The 27,858-nt window shown below is 34.3% G+C and overlaps 1 protein-coding gene across 15 annotated transcripts in view; it reads left to right on the top strand.

Annotated features, from left to right (window-relative positions):
* The window catches only part of CHD9 (chromodomain helicase DNA binding protein 9), a 295,589-nt gene that overhangs the window by 168,464 nt on the left and 99,267 nt on the right, over positions 1-27,858 (top strand). For 11 of the 15 annotated variants that reach the window (XM_030924817.1, XM_030924812.1, XM_030924809.1 and 8 more), the window contains 6 exons: positions 6,790-7,121; positions 20,674-20,785; positions 24,412-24,558; positions 25,426-25,494; positions 25,578-25,633; positions 26,918-27,035. In XM_030924817.1, coding sequence (XP_030780677.1) covers positions 6,790-7,121; positions 20,674-20,785; positions 24,412-24,558; positions 25,426-25,494; positions 25,578-25,633; positions 26,918-27,035 — 834 coding nt within the window. Of the gene's footprint in view, positions 1-5,299; positions 5,683-5,785; positions 6,045-6,789; positions 7,122-20,673; positions 20,786-24,411; positions 24,559-25,425; positions 25,495-25,577; positions 25,634-26,917; positions 27,036-27,858 lie in introns of those variants that run through there. The other 4 variants (XM_010358189.2, XM_010358197.2, XM_010358205.2 and 1 more) reach the window with 2 other exon arrangements.

The following is a 27,858-nucleotide window of genomic DNA, read 5'->3' on the forward strand; positions in this document are numbered from 1 at the left end:
CAAAACTTGTATGAACACCTACTATTTGGACTTTTATGTGAATGAATAAAATAAAGCTTAAAATAAAGCCAATCCTTAAAAAGTGTTACTGTGTCAATGCAAATTAAGATTATGACACTTGAAAAAAAAAGAATGTCATGGTTATCTAAAAGTATAAACCTAAATACTACTGCAAGTCACAAGACGAAAATAAACCTTTTAATTTGTGAGCATGGCAGTTCACAGATGTGAAGAAAGTGAAGTGAAATAATTGTTCCACTTCCATGAAAACCTCTGAAAACAAATCTAAGGGTAAAATTCAGAAAACGACTGACATTATAATTTGCTCTTGGATCAGTTTTTTCTCTTTTCTCTTTAAGCATGTCTTTATTGATAGTTTGAAGAAAAAATGTTGTATGCATTAAATAAAAATCAAAAGAAGCCACCATACTCATATTTGACACATATTACTAAAATTAACTACAAATCTGTTGTTTCTAGGTTGATTTCATATGAATATTTAAGTAAATAATTATTATGCTTCTATTTTTAAAAGGAGACTAAAAACCAGCACACCAGTTTACAATAAACAATTTAAGAGAAGTAAAATGCCTTATTAAATTATCTTTATAATACCAAATTACTTTAAGATACTTTCCTTTTGACTGCAGAGCTTTTAATTCTTTCCTTTCTTGGCTTCCATGGCACCACTGTCTCCTGATACTCATCTTACCATTCTTGCATTTTCTTGTTGTTTTCCTTCAATAGCTCCTCTTCATCTGCTAGCTCCTGAAACTTGGTGTTTTTGGGTTTCACCACTGGTTCTCTTATGTTATTCTACATTGTCTCTCTAGGAAGATAAACTCATCCTTGCTCAAGGCTTGCTATCTTTCTTCTGTTTTATGTCCTCTTCCATTGAAACTTCCATCCACCTAGTCCTCTAAGCCTAAAGCGTTAAGAGTCTTCCTCTCTCTTGAGAAAGGTTGGGAGAATTTTAGCTACATGCAGTTATATCTCTGTTGTTGAAAATTTATTGTTCTGTGTTTTATTTTTACTAAGGAATTATATCTGGGACTTTGTATTTCTTTGTATTTAAAAAATATGTCAAGTAGGGCCGGAAGCAGTGGCTCACACCTGTAATCCAGCACTATGGGAGGCCGAGATGGGCGGATCACGAGGTCAGGAGATCGAGACCATCCTGGCGAACATGGTGAAACCCCATCTCTACTAAAAATACAAAAAAAGTACCTGGGCGTGGTGGCGGGCACCTGTAGTCCCAGCTACTTGGGAGGCTGAGGCAGGAGAATGGTGTGAACCCAGGAGGCGGAGCTTGCAGTGAGCTGAGATCTGGCCAGTGCACTCCAGCCTGGGTGACAGAGCAAGACTCCATCTCAAAAAAAAAAAATGTGTCAAGTAGAACATTTCTTTATCTAGATATGCACGTGTGTGTGTGTGTGTGTGTGTGTGTGTGTGTGTGTGTGTGTGTGTACATAACCTTCACCACCCCAGCCTGCCAGGAGAGGAACCTATTCTCTGAATGTACAGTGGTCATGTGATCATTTTCCCCTTCTCTTTTTGAAAATTTATAATTTCTACTTATATCCACACACTAGTGATTCAGTAGTTTTATTAATACAACTAAAATATTGGAAATGGAGGAATTCCCCAATATGACTGTTGGGTATACATGTGAAATTATTTCACCAGAGGAGAAAGGACCTAAGTCCCCACTCAGACTTTAAAACCTCTAATTTCTTTCCCAAATCTCTTTGCTTCTTTTCCTCGTGAAGGAAAAGGCGAGTAACAGGTAGTGTGAAAAATTTCTAATTTTATTAGAGGCATGAAGTGCATGCATAAGGGTCTGACACCATCCTCTTCTACTCTATTTGTTTTTTTGTTTTTGTTTTGTTGTTTTTTTTTTTTTAGTGGTTCTCTGGACCCTTTAAATGTATATCATGACTTGCTATTAGGTCATGATCTGTCTTTGACAAACACTTATAGTATAAATCTTTGAGTTTCCCCAATACTGAAATATGATATCTAGTGTCTTCCATATATTCCTTCCAGGTGCTATCAAAATAACATATCACGTATGATATCATCTCTTGTACATTTGGATACGATATTAATACATGTGCCTTTTATGTATTTTTTTTTTGTTTATATGTTTGTTTGTTTGTTTTGAGACACAGTCTCGCTCTGTCGCCCAGGCTAGTGGCGTGATCTCAGCTGACTGCAACCTCCGCCCCCTGGGTTCAAGTGATTCTCCTTCCTCAGCCCCCTGAGTAATTGGGATTACAGACATGTGCCACCATGCCCAGTTAGTTTTTGTATTTTTAGTAGAGACGGGGTTTCACCGTGTTGGCCTAGCTGATCTAGAACTCCTGACCTCAAGTGATCCATCCACCTCGGCCTCCCCAAGTGCTGGGATTACAGGCATGAGCCACTGTGCCCGGCCTATTATCTTAATCATACAAGCTCATGGGGGAGCAAGGCCTGTGACTTTATTTTAAATTTTTAAATACTTTGTATTTTGAAACTATCACACTTACAGCAAAATTGCAAGTGTAGTACAAAGAAATTATTTTACTCCATTTGAATAGGGTGCAGACCTAGTAATCCATCATCCCCAAAGACTTTGGTATATGTTTTCTACAGATCAGAACATTTCCTACATAACCACAATATAACAAGTAGAAGTTAATAAAGTAGGAGCTGTGGGGACTGAGAAGAGGAAGAAAACACAAAATACAATTAAGTAGATTTGACAGAATTTGATGACTGCTTAGATGGGGGAAAAAGGGCAGAAAAACCATAACATTGTACGTTTGTGTGTATGAATTGGGAAATGACCAACATTAAAATGTTCAGTTACTTAACAGCTCAGTTGATACTCTGTGGGAATATGGTTTTAAAATGCTGTATTCTAGTAGCAGAGGAAATATTTGATCATAGATTCTCTGCTGTCTGCTATTAAGATTTATTAAACAGTTGGGATTCTGAGTCAGGTAATAGGATCTATTGAAAAACTTTATAAGAGAAGTGAGTTATTTTGGAAATCCTCCTAGGTTCTGTGAATAGTGTCAGTGAATTAAGGGTAATGGAAGAGAACAGCAGGAGAATCCACATCTTACATTCCAGACCTGACTTCTCTCTCTCATGATCCAGTCCCAAATTTCAAATTGCTAGAGATCTCCATTTCAAACTCAGTATGAAAAGAATTAAACTTATTACACACACATATACATTCTTTTTCTCAACTAGGTTTCCTATTTCTTTTCCTTTTTTTTTTTTTTTAAGACAGAGTTTCACTCTTGTTTCCCAGGCTGAAGTGCAGTGGCGTGATCTCGGCTCACCGCAACTTTGCCTCCCAGGTTCAAGCGATTCTTCTGCCTCAGCCTCCTGAGTAGCTGGGATTACAGGCATGCACCACCAGGCCCCACTAATTTTGTATTCTTAGTAGAGACAGTTTTTCTCCATGTTGGTCAGGCTGGTCTTGAACTTCTGACCTCAGGTGATCCGCCCACTGCGGCCTCCCAAAGTGCTGGGATTACAGGTGTGAGCCACCACTCCCGGCCTTCTTTTACCTTTTCTTGGTCGAGAAGCCAAGTACTGGCTCTTCCTGCTCCTCAGCCATGCCTCACCTATGTCTAGTTGATTTCTACACTTTTGAAAGGGCACTGGAAAAAATAAAAATCCATCCTAGCCTTATTATTTGGTATCTCTGCAATTTTGAGAATGTTACTACTTTCCTTTGTCCTCAAATTAATCTCTGTAAATTATGATAGTTGAACCAAACATGATTAAAATATAGTGGTTAAGAGTGGTTAAGAGTGTGGTCTCCCTAACAAGACCCCTTTGTCTTTTAATCCCTGCTCCACTGTTCAATAGCTGTGTGATCTTGGGCAAGTCACTTCTCTATCCCCCAGTAACCTCATATATAAAATGGTAATAACATTAGTACCTATCTCACTGGGTTGTTTTGAAGATTGAGTCAATATATAGGAAATACTAGGAATAGTGCCTGGTACATAGTAAACACTACATTTTAGCTCCTATTATCATAATGATTTTTGTAATTGTTTGCTCTCTCAATTCCATTCTGTCACTTTGTAATGCTACTATCAAGAGTATTTCATTACCCGGCCCCTTGTCTCCATCATCACTGTTATTACCCTATTATTGATCAGGATTAAATTAGTTATTAAATGTAAAATACTTAGAATAATCCCTGGCACTTAGTAAGTAGTCTGTAAGTGTTATCTCGTTATTGTTATTATTTTCACATTGATGACGTCTCAAGTCATATCCTTTCCTTGTCCTTACTTGTCCTCTGCCTTTAATCTCTCATGCCGTCCAGATGGGTCTTTCTGGAGCCCTGTTCAGATAGCGTTGTTTCTGTTTTGAGGCCTTTGGTACCTAAAAGGGGCGGAGGGGGGAACCCAGTGTCGTTTTATAGTGATATCAGATGACTAACCAGGACCAACTGAAAAAATAGCATTGATGAAAGAGGTAAACTTGAATTTTGAAGCAGTGAAATTTTGTTTTAGTGATTTAAGGGCATTGCTTACTAAAATAGAATCAATTTTTATAGAAAGAAAAGTTGTACTGATGTTCAAATTCAAGTTGACTTGCTACAGAACTAAACCTACAGTTTTACCTGAAAAACTCATCAGTTCAGTTAAAATAGAAGGTGAGGAGGAAAGGTCAGAAAGGTTTTGAGTTTTTTGTGTTACGAAAAATGTATTCGTCCATGTTAAGACGATGAAACAATTTTAACATTGTTAGTAATCTTTATAAACCGTTCTCATTTGTTCATTTCAAAATTTTAAGCCTCTTTTTATAATTCAAATGAAAATAGCTTCATTTCTGTATTTTCAAAATAACACTGTTAGCTTTTTGTTAGAAAAATAATAAGAAGCCTTATCTAATTTCTTAAACTTGTTTTGGGTTCATTTGCATGACCTGCTTTTTAACCCTTTGCTAATCTTCAGCTATTTCATATTTTAAATATTTTAGAGTATCTTTGAGAAAAGTATTTTTCTCCAATAAAAACTGCTTTGGATTTTGTTTTTTGTTTTTTGGTTTTTTTTAATACTGATAGCCACATAATGCCATTTCACCACAGTTTTAGTTCTCAGGTGATTTTTTAAAATCAGATTTTTATGTATATTTTTTAAAACTTTACTGTAGGAAATGGCAGAGTGAGAGTTAATGTGTTACATGGAGGGAAGAACAGTCCATTGGGGGTTAAATTGCAGAGTCTAATGGAATAATAACTGGTAGCACCATCTGCTGGCCTACTTCCGCAGAAGGAGTCAGTATTTTTAACGACATCTCTAATATTCATGCTGATGCATTTTGATGCTTTGTGCATTCATTTCTTTCTGTGCTTTGTTGGAATCTGGCTATCTGCTTACAGCTATTGAGGAAACTCAGCTTTTTAGGAGTGTTTACAGCCTTTTTCATGTCTAAATAGGATGAACAGTAGATATAAACTTGCTAAGGCAGAAATGTGTTGATAAATCAAAATGTGTATTTGTGGAGGGTTGTGCATCTCTTGGTTGCAGCTTGCTAAATAGGCCATTTAGGAATCTTCTTTCAATGCTTTTTTCTTGAGCACTGCCTGGGGTGGTGAAAAAGCAGAGGGCAAGCCTTTGTCTGACGCCAAAAATGTCTTCAGTGAAGAGGCCAAGAGGAAGGGTAAGTGAAAGCCTGAATGAGTGGGAGGAGGAGGGGTTCTTTGGGCTAAAAGGCTAATGGGATTGAATAACCTTCCTTATTACTGGCTGCTGCTACGGGAGTCGTACTGCATCGCCATCTTGAGCTTGTTGCTGTTTTCTCGAGTCTTGGTTATTTGTTATAGCCTGTAGGCCTTAAGGTGGCATTTTAGAGAGCAATTCTAAACCCTCCTTCCTTTCCCAGTGCTGCAGCACTGCTATGAAACCTTTGATGAGGCAGGTATAGAAAAAATATCCAGTGAAGCACACTGGAATCAGCATGAAAATGTGTTTGGAAATTCCTGATGGTTTTTTCCTTTGCTATAGTCAGAGGCATGTTTACGGGTAAGAACATAACAAAACTGTGATCTAAGTATATGTGGATGAATGCGTGTTTGAAGAGGAAATTCTTTTTAAAATGCTCTTGATCTGCTTCCTGTGATATTGCTAAATATTAATAATTTTAATGTAAAACTATAAAACTTGTTTCTTTCCCAAATTGCTTGAGCAAAATAATTATGATATAGAAAAAGAAAAATAATTTTCACATTTAACTCTTTCATGGGAAAACTAAAACTTTCTCTAATTTTAAGTATGAGAATGTCTTTACTAACTAGCTATGTTGCTGCATTTAAATATTAAATGAGTTCAGGTTCTAGTCGTAAAGCAGAGGCTTTATTTTTCTAAAAGTCATAATAAACTGTGTGGAGTAATTCTAAATTAAAATTATTTAAAAATTTATTAATGTTCAGAATTTTGGAGGGAAGAGGAAAGAAAAGACTTTTATTCCAAATACAGAGACTCTTTATGGGATAAAATTTGAATCAACTATCTTTACAGGACAAAACTTGAATCAACTAACCAAGAATGCTATGAAAATACCAATGAATCTATATTATTATTCTTTAACCTTCATTTTTAAAAGTAGCAATTGAGCTGTTTATATCTGTACTAATTTCTTGATAAGCAAGATGTTTTAATTTAAATTTGTTTGTAGCTCTCACATATTTGCTAATGTAATTTTACCTTTGTGACAGTTGTTTTAGATATACTTTGGTATATTCTATAAAAAATATTTTTATTTCTCTAGCCTCCATCTTCCAAGAAGAGCGATGGTTCTGGGACATATACTAAGTTGCAGAATACCCAGGTGAGGGTCATGTCTGAGAAGAAGCAGAGAAAAAAGGTGGAATCAGAAAGCAAGCAAGAAAAGGCTAATCGTATAATATCAGAGGCCATAGCAAAAGCAAAGGAGCGTGGGGAACGCAATATTCCACGAGTAATGAGCCCTGAAAACTTTCCTAGTGCTTCAGTTGAAGGAAAAGAGGAAAAGAAAGGTAGAAGGATGAAATCCAAGCCAAAGGACAAAGACAGCAAAAAAACAAAAACGTGTTCTAAGTTAAAAGAGAAGACAAAAATTGGGTAAGTTGGTTAAGAAATAAATTTAATTCCTTTCAATGTTTTGTTAAAGTTCTACCTGTCTAACCATCTACTTTTGATTTGAGTATATTTACTCCCATATTTGAGTTTTAAATTGTTGTCTACCATGTGTGCTTTATTTCCCTGCCGAATGAATTAGATAATATTTCAGGATCTCCCAAATTTTATGGTTCTATGAATGTAGAATGTAGCTTTTTGTATGTTAATATTATTAAAAGGGACTTAAAGTAGTAAAATATTTCAGCATATGAATCAGGAAAAGGATAAAAACAAACAAAATGAAATCCATATTGCTGTGCCAGTTTCATATTCACTTTCTTTACAGAGCATGCATTGTAATTCTTTATAAGATTCTTTATCTCTTGGTTGTACTTGTGCCTCACTGAGCACCTCATAGTTTGGAAACATGAAATGTAATATTTTCTTAGAAAACCACAACTTTGGACTGAATGAAATGGCAAAAAAAAAAAAAAAAAAAAAAAAAAAAAAAAAAAAAACACTAATACCATATAAATCAACAATAAGTACCAGCCAGTTCTTACTGATTTACTTCCATACAGTCTGATTTACTTTATGTAATAAAGAGGCCAGGTGAGGATTACTGCTCCAAGAGAATTATAAGGACAAAGAATTGCTCTAGGAGGATACATTAATCCTATGTATTTTTTACTGCTTATCCGAAACATTTTCAAAAGATAAAATACAGTAAATGTTATAATTTGCTTTATAGGTGTATTTGCTTAGCATGCAAGGGTAAGCATAACTAAGCCAACATAGTTTAGAATTGTTTTTTCAGGACTAGTTGTTTTTGAGGACTTTATGTGGAAATTTTATATAAAGTGGTCAATCTGATTTTTCTCTTTTTCACAAAAAAGTCCACAATAAAGAATGTCTTTATTGTGAAAATCTTCATTTGCTCAGAAATTGTTGACATGTTATATAGATATTTAGAACTAATGCAATTTTATAAACCAAATGAATTGTTAGCATTTTGAATGCAACCACCAAATTATTTAGTTTAGTCCTTATGTCATTTAGGTCCAAACTATTAAATAATATGGGCTCTCTTGTTATAATAGTTTAATAATAATATTGATTTTGCATTTTATTTGCAGACAGCTAAAATGAAATTTGAAAGATTTCTACTCATTTTATTTTTTTTAGAGGTTTTAGGTATGAAAGTAACTTATTTTTCTAAAGCTCTGCCCAGTTTTAATTCAGGAAATCCCATATTTAGTCTTTTGCTGCACTAAAATTTAATATAATTAAGGGTTTCCAGTTTTAACTTGTTCAGAGATCTAGACAGAGTAGAGTACTATTTGGAAGAGTAACGTTTTGAAAAGCAATGCATAAAATGAGGAAATTGGTTTGATAAACTGCAAAAGTTCTACTAACTGTTACTTGCTTCAAACTTGGGAAAAGGCAAAAGATACCAGAAGTAAATCTAGTTTAAGAAAAAATATTGTCCATAAGAGAAAACTAGAAATAATTAAATTAGAGAAAAACACAGATTTTTAGAAAAGTGAATTAATATGGTAAGGGGAGTAGTAACACTGAAGCGGAGTACTGACTCGTTTTGTGATATCTGTATTTTTGTTAGAAGTAGGTAAATTATTCATAGTAAATTATTTTAATATTGCACAACATTGATCAATTCCTTTTTCTAGAGGTAGCAAATTCTAGAAAACAAAATAGATAAGAATTGTACTAGAAATGATCTTTTTTCTGTTTTGGCTAAATACATGGTAAAATATTGAGTAGTTGCTAGAAAAGAAAAATTGTTGAAAATATAGGCCTTTATGATAGAGGAATTTATAAGTCCCAGGCAGATAAGTAGAATTGAAGTTTGTGTATGTATTAAGCTGTTAGAGTAAAACTATCTTAATCATTTATATCAAAGACAAAAATTATTGTCATGTTGGAGGAAAAGGCATAGTTGGAATAAATGAAATTCATATACAGTCCAGAATTCCAGTATTAGCCAATTGAAATATTTCATTACTGTGCCTTCCAATAAGCCACTATACTTTGTAATTTTGAATTTGGTGAGTTTTAAATTTTTGGGTGAAGAATCATTCAAGTAAAATTCAGTTGCATCATTTCAACTAGCACCATTTTATATTAAACATCTCATTTAAAATTTTTTATTTTTCTATTAGGAAAATTGGGCTGTTCCTAATATCAAATTATTGCTATTAGTTAATTTGGAAAGCAGTGCTACTTAACAAACAGCAGTGTAAAATATAAATTTTAAAAGTAATGGCTGGACGCATCGGCTCACGCCTGTAATCCCAGAACTTTGGGAGGCCGAGGCGGGCGGATCACGAGGTCAGGAGATCGAGACCATCCTGGCTAACACGGTGAAACCCCGTCTCTACTAAAAATACAAAAACAAAACAAAAAAATAAAAAATAAAAATACAAAAACAAAATTAGCCAGCCTTGGTGGCAAGCACCTGTAGTCCCAGCTACTCGGGAGACTGAGGCAGGAGAATGACTTGAACCTGGGAGGCGGAGCTTGCAGTGAGCCTAGATCGTACCACTGCACTCCAGCCTGGGTGGCAGAGCGAGATTCGGTCTCAAAAAAAAAAAAAAAAATTTTTTTTTTAAAGTAACTAAATTTGTAAACAATAATTTATGGTTGATGTCATCAGGATTGGTGTTTATTTATCCATATATGTGATTTGATGTAATCTAGGAAGACTAATCTGAAGAAAAGCAATACTGCCCCTACTGTTAATGTGCTTGAAACCTTTTCCTTGTCACTTTTATAGACTAACTTTTTTTCCAATGCAAATAATAGAATGTTCTTTTCAGAGCACTTTCTTAGAGTCTCATTTCATTTTTACAATTCTGTGAGTTAGACCAGGCATGCAGTGTGATAATGGGGTTAAATTCTTTGGCTCTGGAGTCAGTTGCATTTGTTCAGATTCTAGTTTTATCACTTACAAGCAGTGTGATCCTGTACAAAAAGCTAACATCCTCATGCTTTGGTTCCTCTCTGTAAAATGGGGATAGGATAGTACTTGCCTCATAGTGTTATTTTGAGGACTAAATCAGTTAATAACATATAAAATAGTACCTAGAATATGCTTAGTGTCCAGTAAATGTTAGTCATTATTGTTTTCTGAAAACAAATAGCATAGCTATTTAAGGAAAAAGCCAAGACCAGGAGCCACACCCCTTCCTTCAAGCCCATACTCATTCAGCTACCTCAGTTCTCTCCATTAAGGCTCTGTTCCTAAATAAGATCAGCTTAAAAATTAGGCAGGAAAACACAGTTGCTACTTGTTAAGGGGAATAATAGATTAACTTATTAATGGCTGTTTTGGCATGACCATGCCTCTGTTGATCAGGTTAGCTAAAGTAGCATTTAGGATAGATAAATATAGTTTGAAATGTGCCTGGAGTTTGAGGGAGTTGCTCGTGATTATGTGGAAGGGTGTGAGTTGAAATGGCAGGTGCAAAATGAAGGGTGAGGTAGGCCTGGAACACTTTTATCTGCTTAGGTGTTTTTTGTGATCTTGGCAGTCAGGTTCTGAAAGCTGCCTTTCATACAAAATAGTGAGTATCCTTCAGTAATAGTAGGTACATAATAGATGCCCCATGAATGGAATGGGATGAATTTTATGGGATGGATGGATGGATGGATGGATGGATGGAAAGAAGGTTAAATATTAAATGACACCAAAGGATTGAACTTGATCTGTTAAATTGAAAATAGAAATGGAGGCTACTCCATTCATAAAACCATAGAGATATAACTAATAGTTTAGTAATAGTAGAGAGTTAGGATGAATTTACTAATTTATTTTAGAATCTAAGACTTCCAGTAGAATTTTCTTATGGCCCTGTTTGGTTTTAGATTATGGAATGGGATTTCACATGATTTAATAGAAGTATTTTTAAACCTATGATTTATTACTTTGACATTTAAATTATGTTTCCATGTTGTCATCAGTTGAAATTTACTTCTGTTATAGATTATCTGGCTGACATAACTAGAATGCTTTTGGTTACTTAAAAATGTTCTCATAGCCCTGTAAATTTAATCAATTATTGTCCTTTATGATTAAACTCTTTTCCTTTTTGTATTAACCATAATTATCCTTTGTATGTGTTACAGGAATATTAGTTGTCAGGTACTACAAATAGCTGTTAGTTAAAACAGAACATGTCTAAATTTGGAGATACTTATCAGACTCTAGTAGGAATTAAGTATAAGTCATGTTATGAAGAAAAACAATAAAACATTAATTTAGATCTCAAAATGATATTGTGTCTGTGTTTGTAATCTTTTGAACCTCCAAGAAGGAGGAAAATAACATTTATTAATTATGTGCTATCATATATATATACACATACATGTATAGGTGTGTATTTTTTTTTTTTTTTTTTTTTTTTTTTTTTTTTTTGAGACGGAGTCTCGCGCTGTCACCCAGGCTGGAGTGCTGTGGCCGGATCTCAGCTCACTGCAAGCTCCGCCTCCCGGGTTCACGCCATTCTCCTGCCTCAGCCTCCCGAGTAGCTGGGACTACAGGCGCCCGCCACCTCGCCTGGCTAGTTTTTTGTAGTTTTTAGTAGAGACGGTGTTTCACCGTGTTAGCCAGGATGGTCTCGATCTCCTGACCTCGCGATCCGCCCGTCTCGGCCTCCCAAAGTGCTAGGATTACAGGCTTGAGTAACCGCGCCCGGCCGATAGGTGTGTATTTTTAACAAAAGTAGCATGTATGTCCACATGTATGTCTTTACAGAGACGTTCTTACCTATATAATAAAATCTAAGGGAAAAATAAGATGAACAAAATCTGAGGGAAAAATAAGACGTATCATTAGAAATTGTCACTTCATAGTTCTTGTTAATAAAGTGACATATGAGGCCCTGCTTGCAAGCTTTCCAAATTAATAGGAATTTTGAAATAATATGTGCTCAAATTAAATATATATGTCTTGTTTATTGGTGTATGATAAACCAAAGAGTTGTCAAAATGCATGGTATAAATTTATTATGAATGTTTTATTATTAGGCATACCATTAGTAGTCTCCGTGTAAGTTCTACAGTCTTTTTAAAGCCAATCTGATAAAATGTTTTGCAGATTTTACTGCTTGCATGTAAATTACAACACTTAGTAAAAATCTGAAACATCTTTATCCTCAGAAAGAGTTGATATGTATGTAACTTATTATGAATTTCAAATAAGATTTGCAGTTTCATTTTTAAGAATGGTACCTTTATATAAATCATGCTAGTAAGGTTTATCATTGACAAATAGATGTACCATATTTTATTGAATCTAAAGTGTCACTGATTATACAACAGACACACCATTAATTTTATGTGTCAGTAGAACACAAATATTGCCAGTTAAAACTATAGCATGTCATTGATTATTAAATGATTCCTGATTGCAGAGATGTTAATATGTAAAAAACTATATATATCTTTTTCTTTTTTCTTTTTTTGAGACGGAGTCTTGCTCTGTCGCCCTGGCTGGAGTGCAGTGGCGCATCGCTGCTCACTGCAAGCTCCGCCTCCCGGGATTCACACCATTCTCCTGCCTCAGCCTCCCGCCTAGCTGGGACTACAGGCGCTCGCCACCAAGCCCGGCTAATTTTTTTGTATTTTTTTAGTAGATACGGGGTTTCACCATGTTAGCCAGGATGGTCTCAATCTGCTGACCTCGTGATTCACCCTCATCGGCCTCCCAAAGTGCTGGGATTACAGGCATGAGCCACGGGCCCAGCCAACAATGCGTATCTTCTAAGAATTCAACTGTGCAGATAAATGTATTGGCTGATTAATACTTAGCTAACAACTTGGATCCTTATTTCTTACTTACATTAAATACCTCAGTAAATGCAGCCTTTCTGAAAAAGGATGTCCAGCTTTAAACAGGAAGTAATAGTCCAAGTTCCCAAAAGCGTATAACACAATATAACTTTAGCATATTTAAGGATTACAGTTTTAACTCCCTTTTAAAACTTGCTTGTTTTTCTAAGATGAGTTTAAGCTTTGGGTCTTGAGTTGAACTTTAAATGGGCATCATTTCACTGAGTTAAGAGTGTGTGTGTGTGTGTGTGTGTGTGTGTGTGTGTGTGTGTATGTGTTTTGAGTTTATATTTGAGGACTTAAGCCTCAGTACCTTTCACTGGGCTTGCAAAGAAAAAATAATGTGACACTGTATTTTTGCCTTTTTTCTTCTCTTATGATGAATTGGATGTATTAATTACAACAAATGGTCTAATTGGGTAAGATTCATTGTTTGTCCAATTATTGCAATGAGAGAATCAACAGGGGGCAATTACAGATTGATGCAGTATAGAACACAGCTTGTCGCACAGCAAGTACTACTAACACTTGGGCAGGATTGAAATAAGTGCATAAATTACATCTGAAAATCAAATATAGGCATATTAAATACAAACATTGTGGTTTTCTGCTGCCTATACTTATCAAATGAATTTACATTTCAAATTCATACTTTAGTTTGAAATTGCCCTTTGCTGTCAGAAACAACCCATGTTTTGATATTTCAGTTTTTTCCTTGCCTGAGTGTATCTGTTGCTACATTTTGCTAACATTGATAACATCCTTTTAATGTTTTTAAGAACAAAATTTGCATAAAGCTTTTTATTGTTAATTTATTCTGTATCATGTTGTTGCTTTTCTTTGGGGATATTTCTCCTTAAACTAGCAAACTATCAGTTTATTTGAAGCGTGTATTTATAATGAAATTTTATTTTAGAATTAATGTAGTAAACTCTTTGTAATCCATGATGGAAGAATGGAGTGCTCTATAGCAATTGGGTATTTTGCTTAACTGATTTTATTTTTTCTACTACTGAAACATCTGATTTCCTTCAGATAGCATTTATGGCTATCTGTTGTCATTGTGTAGATAATAGATATTTCTGGTTTTATGAAAGTCAGGTAAATTTTAATATTTAAAATTTACTAAAAGATAATATAGTTTCATATTTCTCTTTAGAGAGTCACTAAGTTTATTGATATTAAATATCTGTTGACTGGTTGAAGTATGTGTGTCATTTTATTTCAAAATCAATAGGATATGTTGGAAATCATAATCTAGGAATAAGGGGATCATCTTTTGGAACTGAACACTGCCTGTCTGTATGGTGGGACCAATACCTACCTGCCTTGCCTATCTCAGAGTTTTTCTCAGAATCAACTGAGGTACTGTAGGCAAAAGCACTTTACAATTTTAAGGGTTCTATAAATATAAAATAGTTGTATCATCCTGAATATTTGTTCCTAGAGTTTTCTATACTAATTTTTACTCTCTGAGCCAGTGGTTCCCAAACTTAGTAGAGCACCAGAACTCTTGGGGAATATTTTTAAAGTCATATTGGAGTCCTCGTTTCTAGATCAGAATCCTGGGTTTGGGACCCACAAAACTGTTTGGGTTATTTTTGTCTTACTTTTATTTTGAAGTAATGTCAGAAGTACAAAAATAAGTCAGAGTTCCCTTAAGCTCTTCACTCACCTTCCTCAAATGTTAACATCTTATGAACCTAGCACAATTATCAATACCAGGAAATAAACATTTTAATAATCCTATTAACTAATCTGCAGACCTCATGCAAGTTTTGTGAGTTCCCTTTTTTTGTTGGCCAGGATCCAATTCAGGATCCTACATTTACTTTTGTTGTCATATCTCCTTAGTTTCCTTCAATTTAGGATAACTCCTCAGACTTTTTTCTTCTATGATGTTTTCATTTTTGTAACATACTGGCCAGTTATTTTGTAGAATGTACATCAATTTGAGTTTGTTGGGCATTTTCTCATAAAGAATCTGTATTTTATTTTATTTTTGAGACAAGAGTCTTGCTCTGTCGCCCAAGCTGGAGTACAGTGGCGCGGATCTTGGCTTACGGCAACCTCCGCCTCTCAGGTTCAAGCGGTTTTCCTGCCTCAGCCTCCCAAGTAGCTGGGATCACAGACACGTGCTATCACGCCTAGCTGATTTTTGTATTTTTAGTAGAGATGGGGTTTCACCATGTTGGCCGGGCTGGTCTTGAAATCCTGACCTCAGGTGATCCTTTCTCCTCGGCTTCCAGAAGTGCTGGGACTACAGGCGTGAGCCACCACGCCTGTCTAGAATCTGTATTTTAAATAGCTTTCACTAAGCTTTCCCCAAATGTTTGGGCACTGCTGATCTGATACCAGCCTAATTAATTATGCCTCTTTATATATTACCCTAGATGCCATTTTAGAATCTGTAATAAATTGGTAAGATTTATAGTTTTCAAGGTTCATTGTAAATAACCCTATTTCTAAAATCTCTCTCTCTAGATAGATAGATCATTTTCTGTAAAAAAAATTTATAATATTTTAGAAATAGGGTTTTACTTTGTTTACCAGCTTGGCCTAGAACTCCTAGGCTCAAGTGGGAGAAGTCCCACTTCAGTTTACCAAGTAGCTAGAACTACGGGGTACATACTTATACTCTTTTCTTTCTTTCTTTCTTTCTTTCTTTCTTTCTTTCTTTCTTTCTTTCTTTCTTTCTTTCTTTCTTTCTTTCTTTCTTTCTTTTTTATTAACTCAGGATTACTGGGTTTTTTTAATCTAATTTTAAAATGCCACCTGAATTAACCCAGAATTATATCAGCCAAAAATGATTTCAGAATTGACTTTTTTCCTATCATGGATATGTACCCTTTTTAAATAGAAAAGGCATGTGTAATGTTTTGGACTTAGAAGGTTTAGTAGGGAAATACTATATATCTGAAATATCTTTTACAAAGTTAGAACCTGAAAACGATTTTTGCATGGGTTGTTAAAAATGACTAATGAATTCATGATACTATTCCAGACATGTAGAACAATGTTGGAAGAATAATACAGAATATATGGAAAATAAAGTGAAAGTTGCTTTTTTGTTTTTAAGTAAAATTTTCAAATAATTAGTATAACAAAAGGCTTATCTAAGGTGTGATGGGAAACATTTTTATAAGGGCAAGTGTTTAAGATTTATTTGGTGGTTAGTATTTATTTATTAGTATTTTCTAGAGATTTAGGTAATATTTATCTATAAAAATAATGTTTAAGCAGCTTGGTCCTTTGTCCTTAGAGAATCTTCATTTAATCCCCTTATGCTATTGTAAAAGAATAGCGGAACCAGATCATAGTCATTTGTAAATTTTTTTTTTTTTTTTTTTTTTTGAGATGGAGTCTTGCTCAGTCGCCCAGGCTGGAGTGCAGTGGCCGGATCTCAGCTCACAGCAAGCTCTGCCTCCCGGGTTTACGCCATTCTCCTGCCTCAGCCTCCCGAGTAGCTGGGACTACAGGCGCCCGCCACCTCGCCCGGCTAGTTTTTTGTATTTTTTAGTAGAGACGGGGTTTCACCATGTTAGCCAGGATGGTCTTGATCTCCCGACCTCGTGATCCGCCCGTCTCGGCCTCCCAAAGTGCTGGGATTACAGTCATTTGTAAATTTAAAAAAATATTTAAATATCTCTGCCTCTCCATTTCATTGAAGGTTTTCTTCATTGGGATTTGAGTCTTTAAGCAGCCACATAAGATAATGCATCAGAATGTGCATTCACATAATTCATTTAGCTTACCAAACATTGAAAAAATACCTTTTTAAGCAATATATGAAGGGTATTAATAGGCCATAATTTCCATTTCGTGGGAGATTGTTATTTAAGCAGCTACACTCTCCGTGTGTTGTTCTCATCTACAAACTAGTTGAAAATACACACTTAAGTTGGAGATTGATAGCAAGTAGGAGAAAGTATCAAATATGTGTTTTTACTACCCAGTTTTATTTAGTATTGTCCCTTACTTTGCCATTTAAAAATCATCTGCACCAGTGCCTTAGGATGTAGCAAATATTCACAAGCAAAGTGATGGATACCTTTAGGAGGAGGTTCTCACTGGGAGAGGCATGAGAGGGGGCTTCTGGGAAGCTAATGTCTTGTTTCTTGATCTGGAAGCTGGCTACACAGATATTTTCTGTTTGAGAAAATTGATTGAGCAGGACTCTTATGGGTGCACTTTTCTGACTTTGCATTACACTTTAATATTAGTAGACTTGCACTGATAGGTTTACGGAAAATGAGAGATTGGATTGGAGGCATATTGAAGTTGTAATACCTAAGAGATACCCATATGTATATGTCTAATAAGCAATTAGTTATGTGAACATGAAGCTCGGGGAAAAGATTTGAACTAGAGATAAGAGATTTGAGGATCTTTAACTTCTAATTGGTAGTTAAGAATAGATTAAATGAAAACTCTCAGGGACAGACAGTATGTAGAGAAGGAAGGCGGCTGAAGACAGAACTGAAGACAGAGAAACCAAAGTTTAACAGGCTGGCAGAGAATAATTGTCAATGACTAAATCCTACGGAAAACTAACATTCAAGGTGTAGATGCAGGAAGAAGAGCCAAAATTTAGTAAAAGCAAGTTTAGTGAGAACTAGAAGACTCTCATGTCAGGGAGCCAGGAAGGGGGCCAAAAGGAAACAGTTACACGTTAAGACTTAGTTACAGGTTAGGATTTTTTTTTAAAGTTCCGTTGGATTTGCATTTTAAAAGTCTTTTGAGTCCTTAAGCATTAGGAGTTTAGGCTTTGGAGTGAGGCATACTTAGTTTCTGTCTCTATTCTTACTATTTATGTGACTTTGAGTAAGTTATTTAACTTCTCTAAGCCTCAATTTCCTCTTATAAAATAATAGTACTTCACTTTTAAAGTTATATGAACATCAAGTGAGAGAATGCATGTAAAGTCAGCACAGAGGCTGACTCATAGTAAACACTGAATAAATGGAAGCTATGAATATTAAAAGTAGTTGTAAGAGTTGAGATTATAGTGGGTTGAGGAATGAAACGGAAATGACTCTTTTGAGAGCTATGGATACAAAGGAGGAAGAAAAAGATCATATGGAATCTAACAGTAAATATAGCCTCAAGGGAGATTTTTATTTTAGGAAAGGAACTAGAGCAGGAAAAGGGACTAGAACAGAGAGGAAATAAACAGTGAAAGTGGTGAGAGGGAATGATGTGTAACTATGGTTGGTTCCTTAATGCTCCTTCAGAATATCTTTATATTTCTTCTGATTTCCTGCTTCCAACTTAAGCAGTTTTTCTTACTGTTATTTACTTTCTTCACATACTCAGAAGAGTGCAGGTGAGACACCAAGTAAGAATTACCATTATTCTGTTGAATGTGGTAATCATACCAATACAAGAATAATATAGGGAGAAAGCGTTCTATAACTTTTTCTTGCCTCAAGTCTAGTCATCCAGTCAATAACCAAGTCCTGTTGGTTCTGCTTCCACAATAAAAAATTATATCTTTATTTACCTCTTCATCCACATTCCCACAACCCTAGATTACACTCTTTATCTCTCCCCTGAATTGTCATTTGCCTTATCACTGGTTTCCCTGCCTTGCATTTCACTTGCTTGTCGTCACATTACCCCCTTGCTTATAATTCTTATGTCTTCCAAATGCTTTTTTTTATTTATTCAAAATAACTCACTGCCTGTTCATTAAACATTTGTTGCCAGTGATGAACAAGACAGATTCCTTTTAAATTCTTGCTCTCAAGAGCTTAAAAGATGCCCCTAAAATGTGAACTCTTTGTATGTCATACAAGGCCTTCTGTGATCTTCACGCTTTCTGCTTATCCAGCTGTCTGCCACTTCCTTCTGGGGTACTCTGTGTATTCCTGTCATGCTATTACCATTGCATGTTCTCCTCTTCTGTGGTATCTGTCTACCTGGATTGTATTCTACCACTTTCACTACCTGTTAAACTTCTTTTCATCATATCAAATGTTATCTTTTCTGTTTACAGAAAAGGGGCTTTAGCCCCCTTTACTCTTCAATAACCGTGAGCATTTCTTCGTGTTCACCTTGCATCCTGTGCTAACCCCCACTTTGGCATTTTAGCTGTGATCATAGTCTAACTATGACACTTTAAGGTTAGGAACTGTGTCACTATATTTTCAAATCCTAGAGCCTAGGAAAGTGTTTGGCATAGAATATTTAGAAGTTGTTAGCATTAGTTGAGAAGTTACTATACAATTTCAAGACTGTGCTGAAAGCTAGTATGCATTATGCCACTTAATTATCAGCAACAGTGGATGTAGTTATTATGATATCCCTATTTTCCAGGCAAGGAAACTAAGGCTAAAAGAGATCAAGTAATTTGCCCAATGTCTCACAGATAAGTACATGGTGGAGTCAGGGTTTAAATCTTGACCCTGTGTTTTCGAAGTGCATGCTCTTAACCTCCAAATTCTCCCACATTAATAAATAGTTGTTGAAAGAATTCTGATATCTTTTTGATAAATCATATCTGAAAGTATTTGGGAGATTTTCCATTTTTATTTTACAGATATTTAAAATAGTACGTTGCTGATTAATAATTACCGTGATTTAAAATCATGCCCCTGCATTTGTTGAAGCAGATAAGTAAATGTGAGAGTGATGTATTTATACCTCTCATCAAGACAGAAAAAAACCACTTTCATTTTAGATAGCTCCATCTGATGTGTGTATGAGTAAATATCAATATATATATAAATATACATATATAAAGGTATACTGACACACACATGCTATGGGAATATAAAAAATAATACTTCTTATGCTTAGGAACATGCAGTACAGATAAGCCTTAACATAAATTAAAGAATTAAAGAACAACTAATTGTTAAAGTACCTTAAGTAATTGTCTTTCTCCTGTAGAGTAGAAGGAAGTAGAGGCTTTTAACAAATAGGGGGATTCAAGGATAATAAGTGGATTTGAATTTAATAAGAGAAAAAAATCTGTCATTCCAAATCTGCAAGATAATAAATACAGTTGTATCACCTCACATTTTTCCTATGAAAAGTATAGTCTTAAGCCTAAAAAACAAATAAGACTTGACTGCCTTTTTTTTTTTACCCACTAAATTTATTTATTTGTTTGTTTGTTTGCTTGCTTGCTTGCTTGCTTGCTTATTTATTCATTGAGATGGAGTTTTGCTCTTGTTGCCAGGCTGGAGTGCAATGACGCAATCTTGGCTCACTGCAACCTCCGCCTCCCGGGCTCAAGCAATTCTCCTGCCTCAGCCTCCCAGATAGCTGGGATTACAGACGCCCGCCACCACACCAGGCTAATTTTTGTATTTTTAGTAGAGACAGGTTTCACCATGTTGGCCAGGCTGGTCTCGAACTCCTGACCTTTTCCCATCTGCCTCGGCCTCCCAAAGTGCTGGGATTACAACGCATGAGCCACTGCGCCTAGCCTACTTGACTGCCTTTCTGTGTTTAGAAGTGCATTAATTGTACTTTTAAGTACATTAATTATACTTCCAAACGTATAATTGGATGGTGTTTGTTCCATTAGAATAGAGTTTATGTTTTGAAAATGTCAACATGGATTTCAGGATAATTATCATCCTTGGTTGGACATGCAAGTGATACAAAGTGGAAGAAAGTTTATCATGACAATCTTAATTTAATCAAATTTAGGAAAATTCAAAGAATTCTTACTTTCCTTTTCCTCTTGAAACAGCAAACTCATTATTACATTGGGTAAGAAACAAAAAAGAAAGAATGAGTCTTCAGATGAAATATCTGATGCAGAACAGATGCCACAGCATACATTAAAAGATCAAGACTCTCAAGTGAGTATTATAATTTTTTCTGGAAATGAAACACTGTTAGAATGATTTAGTTAGCATAATATTGCCTTATAGATATTTACATTTTAGTTTAGAAGTATAAATACATTTTGTAGTATGGTAGAAGTTGTAAGGTAGCATTATTACAATATGTCCTGGTAATATTACCATAGAATATTAGATGTGGGAGGAAACTAACATATCCTCTCCAAACCCCCATTTTTCAGATAATGAAACTGAAGCCCAGAGAGGTTAAGTAACAATACAAAGTCCTTGATGGCTTTTAGCATGGAGGAGTATTTAATGATGTTATCCTGTGCTTATAGAATTCTTTTGAATGAACATGATGGACATAGTAATTTTTTAAATCACATACAAACGACAGAGCAAATGGATCGAATCATTCCTAGAAATAATTCCTTTGGTCTGTTTCTGTGAAGAAAAGATAACTGACTATATTAAAAATCCCCTAACGTAGACGGAAGAAATACTATGCATTTTGCCTTCTTTTTTTTTTTTTTTTTCTGAATAGGTGGATATTCAAAATTACTCTGTGAAGTTAAAATTATATATAGTGAAGGTCATAATAATTCAGGCCACCCTCTGATCTCTAATAATTAAAGTATGACTGTAGGCCGTAGGGGTGGTGGCAGTTGTGAATTATGGGGCCAGAAAGCCCCTGAATGGCCTTTCTTCTTCCTTATGCAGCTTCTTATCCAATGGGAGAGTAGTGGCTCAAGGCTCCTGGGCTGCTGCAAGAGTTGAGGTAAGGGCAGTGACTGAAGCTCCTAATATTACATGGCCTGGCTTTTTCATCATATGTTATCCTTAACTTAGGCAAACTTATATTTAACTTATTCCATATGATTACATTTAGTTTAATTTTTGCTGAAATAATGCTGGCCATTTTTCCGTTATGTAATTTCCAAACAATGAAATGGTAGGCTAGGTCAACATGAACATTTCTTCCATGTTTTTCACTGTAGTATTAGGTTGTTTTGACAGGTGTATTGCTTTAATGCACACACAAAAAATGGTGAAGGTAAAAATATTTTCTAATAGTTATAAATCTATATTATTGATATATTTGATTGTGTAATTAAATAAATGATGGAAAAATCCATGTAGCTTTCAACCATGTTGGAAACTAATTAAGGTTTGGAATCAGTTAGAAATCTAAAAATGTGATTTGGTATTTAATTTTGTTACTTTTAATCTTAATAAAGAATATTACAGTTGTCCAACTATATTTAGAGACCTAAATTACAAAGAAAAATGCCCCTGCAACAGATTATACTATTAGGACTATTATAGGAAACAAATGCAATGTTAAAATAATGAAGTACTATATTAGTCATTTAAAACATGCTTCTGACCTCCTATGTGAAGAGCTATGGACTGATCTGTTGAAGCCTTTAAGACTTAAGAAGCTAAAAATAAGAAATTAGAAGGGACAATTTATCAAGATTTCCAATTGTGCTTTAAAAAACATGGAGAAAGAAAGCCAGAAAAAGCACATGCCAAAAATGTAGACGTCAGATTCATTTTTATGTTTTTAAACTAGTAGCGACGTTGTATGGCAGGTAATGATAATTGGTGAGAATGATACCTTATTTGGCTTTACCTAATTAATGTGTAACTATATCCTCTAGTGGAGTATAATTTATGGTAAAATCTTCTATAATCTCAATTCATAGACTTTTAAATTAATCTGTTAGACAAAGTCTTTGTAGGATGAGGGAACAGTTTACAATAAGTAACCTTCATTCTATCTGAGTGCACTTTTGTGAGCTTGAAAGAGTCTTTGAGGTCACTTACTTGCTATTTACTAAAAACTAAGTGAGTTGTCTCTAAGTACTAATAGATGTCTAAATGACCAGAAAGGAAACTAATGCTGAAAACATCTAACAGAATTTTCTAAAAATGTGCTGAATTATTCTCAAATTTCATTACTTAAAAGTCACGCCTAATGAGACATTGATAATATGTCACAGTTGTTTATTAATTAAAACTATTCTTGAACGTTAAGATCTATATGGTGCCCATAATAGAATTCTAAATATTCTTTTAGCCTAGTGTTAGTAATCCATAGAATTCACCCCTCCCACCCCTCCCAGAGAATAGTAAGTAATTCATATCCTTTTCAAAATAGGATGAAGGAAAATTGGGTTTCTATTAGCCCTTTAATTAGGATTTTTATATGTCACCAGGCTGTGTTACTTTGAGGTTTGAAATGTCAATGTCTTCATGGCCAAGAAACATTTGACCCATCCTAATGAGGCATGGTGTTATGTAGTACATTTGACTGACCATATGAGTGCCTTTCTTTCTCTCAGTATTTTACTACTCACAAGAGAAAGGGGCAGAGGCATGAATGCATGCATATAGTTTGTCACCACACTGTAACAGTGACTCAGCTATTTTCGTCATGGCTATGAAGGTAAATTAAAGACCTGCCAAATAGAAGACAAGCAGAAACCAAAAGAACTTACAGTTTACTTTGCTGGTTCCATTTTTTGGAAGTGTCATGAAGTTACTAAATATATAGAAGAAACTGGACTAGAAAAAAGAAGAGAGAGATTTGCCAAATGTTAAGCAATTGAACAGTTGGTTGAGATGCCACTACCCCCATGAAACGTCTCCACCCCATGAGATTACAAGGGAAATTTAAAACATAAATCTAAGTCATTTGGGATTTTGAAACCAACCTGAGTTTTTATCTTTATTGTGGAAACACTAAAAGAGATGTAACTTTGTTTTTGTTTTTTAAGTTCTCCTTGAAATATAAAACTTTTGAAAAAATATTAGATATTTAGGGAGGTAAGTAAAACCATGTATATATGATTCCAGATTTAAAACTACTTAGATTATTTAAAAATTATCTTACTACATGTAATACCTTGTAAAATGCTTAATTTTGTGTGATGATAGTGATGTTTTTTATATTTAAGGAAAGCTACTAAAGTTAGTGAAACCGTTTCTTCTTTCATTCACAATTATTTGGTAGATTTAACGCTTTCTTACTTTGTGCATTTCTTTTTAAATATTTTATGTTATTCTGCTTTAAACACAGTTTCACGTGTTTTGGCAAATACTATTGAATTTATTCTTCTAGATTTATACCCCCAATTCTATACCCAGTTTTCATCTGATACACTTTTTACGTTTTGGACTAAAACTGTGAAATTATTAATAGTTTAAATATTTATTGCCCAAGGTATGAAATAGTTAAATAAAACAGATACCTTTTTATTCTTAACAGTTTCTAAAGATAAGTAATGTAGTAATGAAGGTATTACTAATAAAATATATTTTGCCCAACCTGTGAAATAATTTTTTTAAAAAAGAGGGATCTCTTTATTCTTAATGATTTCCAAATTAACATAATAAAAGTATTACTAATATTTGTTGTTTGAAATTGTAGAAAGTAGAACTGTAGGAAGATTGTAAGCCTGTGGCAAATGGCAAATTATAATCTTCCTCTAATTAAAAACAAAACAGGAAAAGATGAGCATTGAGTGTCATGTTGAAAATTTAATATACAAAACTGCCAACTCTAGGGGTAATTATTTTTAAAAACTTCTCTTCAAAATAAATTATATAAATCTGATCCTTGTGGTTCGTTACAGAAAAGAAGATCAAATCGACAAATTAAAAGAAAAAAATACGCAGAAGATGTAGAAGGGAAGCAATCTGAAGAAGAGGTTAAAGGTTCTATGAAAATAAAAAAGAATTCAGCTCCTTTACCTGGTGAACAGCCTTTACAATTGTTTGTGGTAAGCATATTTGGAATTATGACTGCAAAACGTTTTAAACCAACATAAATTCTATAAGGTACTTCTATTGTTTTTCCTCCTAAAAATTGCTCCAACTTAATCCTTCTGGATTCCATATTATTAGTTGAGTCATTCAAATTAGAAACCTAGGAATTCATCCTCTCTTCGTTTTCCTTTGCCTCTTCATCCAGGTTGTCACTACACTTTCTACCTCCTAAATATATGTTCTTGAAATTCTATCTTTTCTGCAGAATATTTCTAAATTATAAGTCTAATCACATTGTTTTTCTACTGAAAACTCCTCTAATAGTTTCCTGAACCTTACAAAAATAACGATGCCTTTTTAGCAGTGTATAAACCCCTTCGTCTGGATTTTCTGGCGTTGTCTCCTGCTACTTCTCCATAAGCACTCACTCCTCTGTTTTATGAACACATTTGCCTGAATGCCATATGTACTTCCCTCGTCTATAATTTTTTAAGTCCCTCTTATATGTATTATGAGCCAACCGCTCAGTCACTAGCTGAGTACCTTGGTAAAGTACTTATTTAACTATGCCTAAATTTCCTAATCTGTAAAATGGAAATGATAATAATGAAGATAAAAGATTCAATTAATATATGTAAAATGCTTAGAATAATGACTAGCACATTAAAAAGCACAATATGTTTGCTATAGAGATAATGCAGGTGATGAAAAGGACAATAACTATATTTTTTTCATTTTTGTATTTCTAACATGTAACATAGTGTCTGGCACATATGCTGTATAAATATTTGTTGAATTATAGTATGTTCATCAACATACAAAGTGGCAACTAAAAGATCTTTCAAAATGTGTTGTCATTATTTCTTTCCTCCCTCCCATAGGAGAATCCGAGTGAAGAAGATGCTGCAATTGTAGACAAAATTCTATCTTCTAGAATTGTAAAAAAGGAAGTAAGTACTGGTACATTACATTTTACACTTCATATTCTGTGGCCTGTTTAAAAGAGTCACCATTACTGATTTTCTTTTCTTAGATATCACCTGGAGTGATGATTGATACAGAAGAATTTTTTGTAAAATACAAGAATTAGTAAGTATTTTGAGTTAGAAAAATAAAAGAAAGATGTTGATTTACATATAAATTACTTTATTTAATAAATTAAAATTACGATTTTCATTTTATCCACATTTTTTATGGTAATTTTTATCATTTATGCTTGTATAAATCAAGAATCATTAAAAAGTGAAAAGGGCTCATTTGAAAACCTTTCATGTTAAAATTGAATGATTTGGCTAGGCGGGGTGGCTCACACCTGTAATCCCAGCACTTTGGGAGGCCAAGGTGGGCGGATCACAAGGTGAAGAGATTGAGACCATCCTGGCCAACATGATGAAACCTCATCTCTACTAAAAATACAAAACATTACCTGGACATGGTGGCGCGTACCTGTAGTCCCAGTTACTCAAGAGGCTGAGGCAGGAGAATCACTTGAACCCAGGAAGCGGAGATTGCTGTGAGCCGAGATCGCGCCACTGTACTCCAGCCTGGCGACAGAGCGAGACTCCATCTCAGAAAAAAAAAAGAAAATTTTGTTTATTTTCCAGAAAATGTTAATTATTAACATCAAAATGCAAGAATCTTTATAAAATATGCTTTTATAATTTATGGACAGCATTCATTGTATTGTTGAACTTTTCAGCTTTTATTGTTTTTATAAAAGACATTTCTAATCTACCTATAGTCCCAGCTATTCTGGAGGTTGATACAGGAGGATCTCTTAAGCCTAGGAGTCTGAAGCCAGCCTGGGCAACATAGTGAGACTCCCATCTCTTTAAAAACAAATTTTTTTTTTCCTGATCTTTAGGTTTTTATGTCAGATGTACACAATGAGATGATTTGACCTTAAAGTTTTAAATTTTAATTTTGGATGTAGGGTCAGTTAACTCATAAGAGTTGCTAACTGGGGAAAAATCACTTACTCTTCTTTTTATGTATTTTCCAACTTTTCTTTGTACCTCCATGAAAGCGTTTTAAATCACATTAGTTTCAAAACAAGTTAGCTTTCTGATCACAACAAAACTGTTATAGGGAAGAAAATAATAGATAAATCACATCTTGCGATTAGACTTTTGATCATTTTACTGTTCTGTTGCTATATGGCAAATTGTATACCTTTAGACTATGACCTCCTTAGCATATAGTGATCACAATTACTTTATTTTAGAAATGATATGAATTCTTTTAAAGTTAAATGATGAACTACCTATTTGTAAAGTTGAAGAATTATAATAGTTTACATTGGATGTTATTTAAAATACATCTTAAAATGGTTATCTGTATCATTCTAATATATTATTTTTATAAAAATTTTAGCTCCTATCTTCACTGTGAGTGGGCCACAGAAGAGCAGCTTTTGAAAGATAAAAGGATCCAGCAGAAAATCAAACGATTCAAATTGAGACAAGCACAAAGAGCACACTTTTTTGCAGATGTAAGAAAAAAATAAATAAGACTACTATGTGTTGGTCTCTGAACACATGTAGCATTATTTATCAAAAATTACACATTATTTTAATTCTTAGACTTCCAGTGTTGATATTTGAATACAAATGCTACCTACATACAGTATTTTTCTATTCTCAAAATTAGGTTGGAAACTGTTTGAAACAAGAACACTGATAATTCGGAATGGTAGATCATGCTTGTATTTTTTAACTAGCATATATTTCAATACTTAGAGTTGAATGTGAATATGGTAATATTACCAAGAATATATCAGCAAAGTTATTCAAGTGGAGGAAGTGTGATAATCTAGCAAGTAAATGGAAAATAAGATTTTTCAGTACATGAAATATATTGCATATTTTCTATACCAGCTTCATGTATGTGAACAGAACCTCACTGGAAAAATTTACCTGTATAGGCCTGACTAAATGGTCTGATGTTCTTTCCTGGTCCAGATTTTCTAATAGACTTCTTTTAGAGCAGCTTTAAGTTCTTAATTTGAGAATTTTAAAAACGTTTTCTTCTAAACAAAATAGTCACGAAAATAGTACAATGAATTCCCACATTTATTTTAACTAGATTTCCAAAATGATAACATTTTACCATGTTTGCTTTATCATTTGTATTCATTCTCTCTGTCTCTCTGTCTCTCTCTCTGTCATACACACGTCTTTTTCTAAACCATTTTAACATTGCAGACACTTTAGTATATATTTCCTAAAAACAACTATATTCTCTTTCATAAAAATAGTAGAACTAACATCGATGTAGTACTATTATCTCATCCACAGACCTTATACATATTTCAC

The sequence above is a fragment of the Rhinopithecus roxellana genome, chromosome 20 (assembly GCF_007565055.1).
Source record: "Rhinopithecus roxellana isolate Shanxi Qingling chromosome 20, ASM756505v1, whole genome shotgun sequence".
Classification (NCBI taxonomy): domain Eukaryota; kingdom Metazoa; phylum Chordata; class Mammalia; order Primates; family Cercopithecidae; genus Rhinopithecus; species Rhinopithecus roxellana.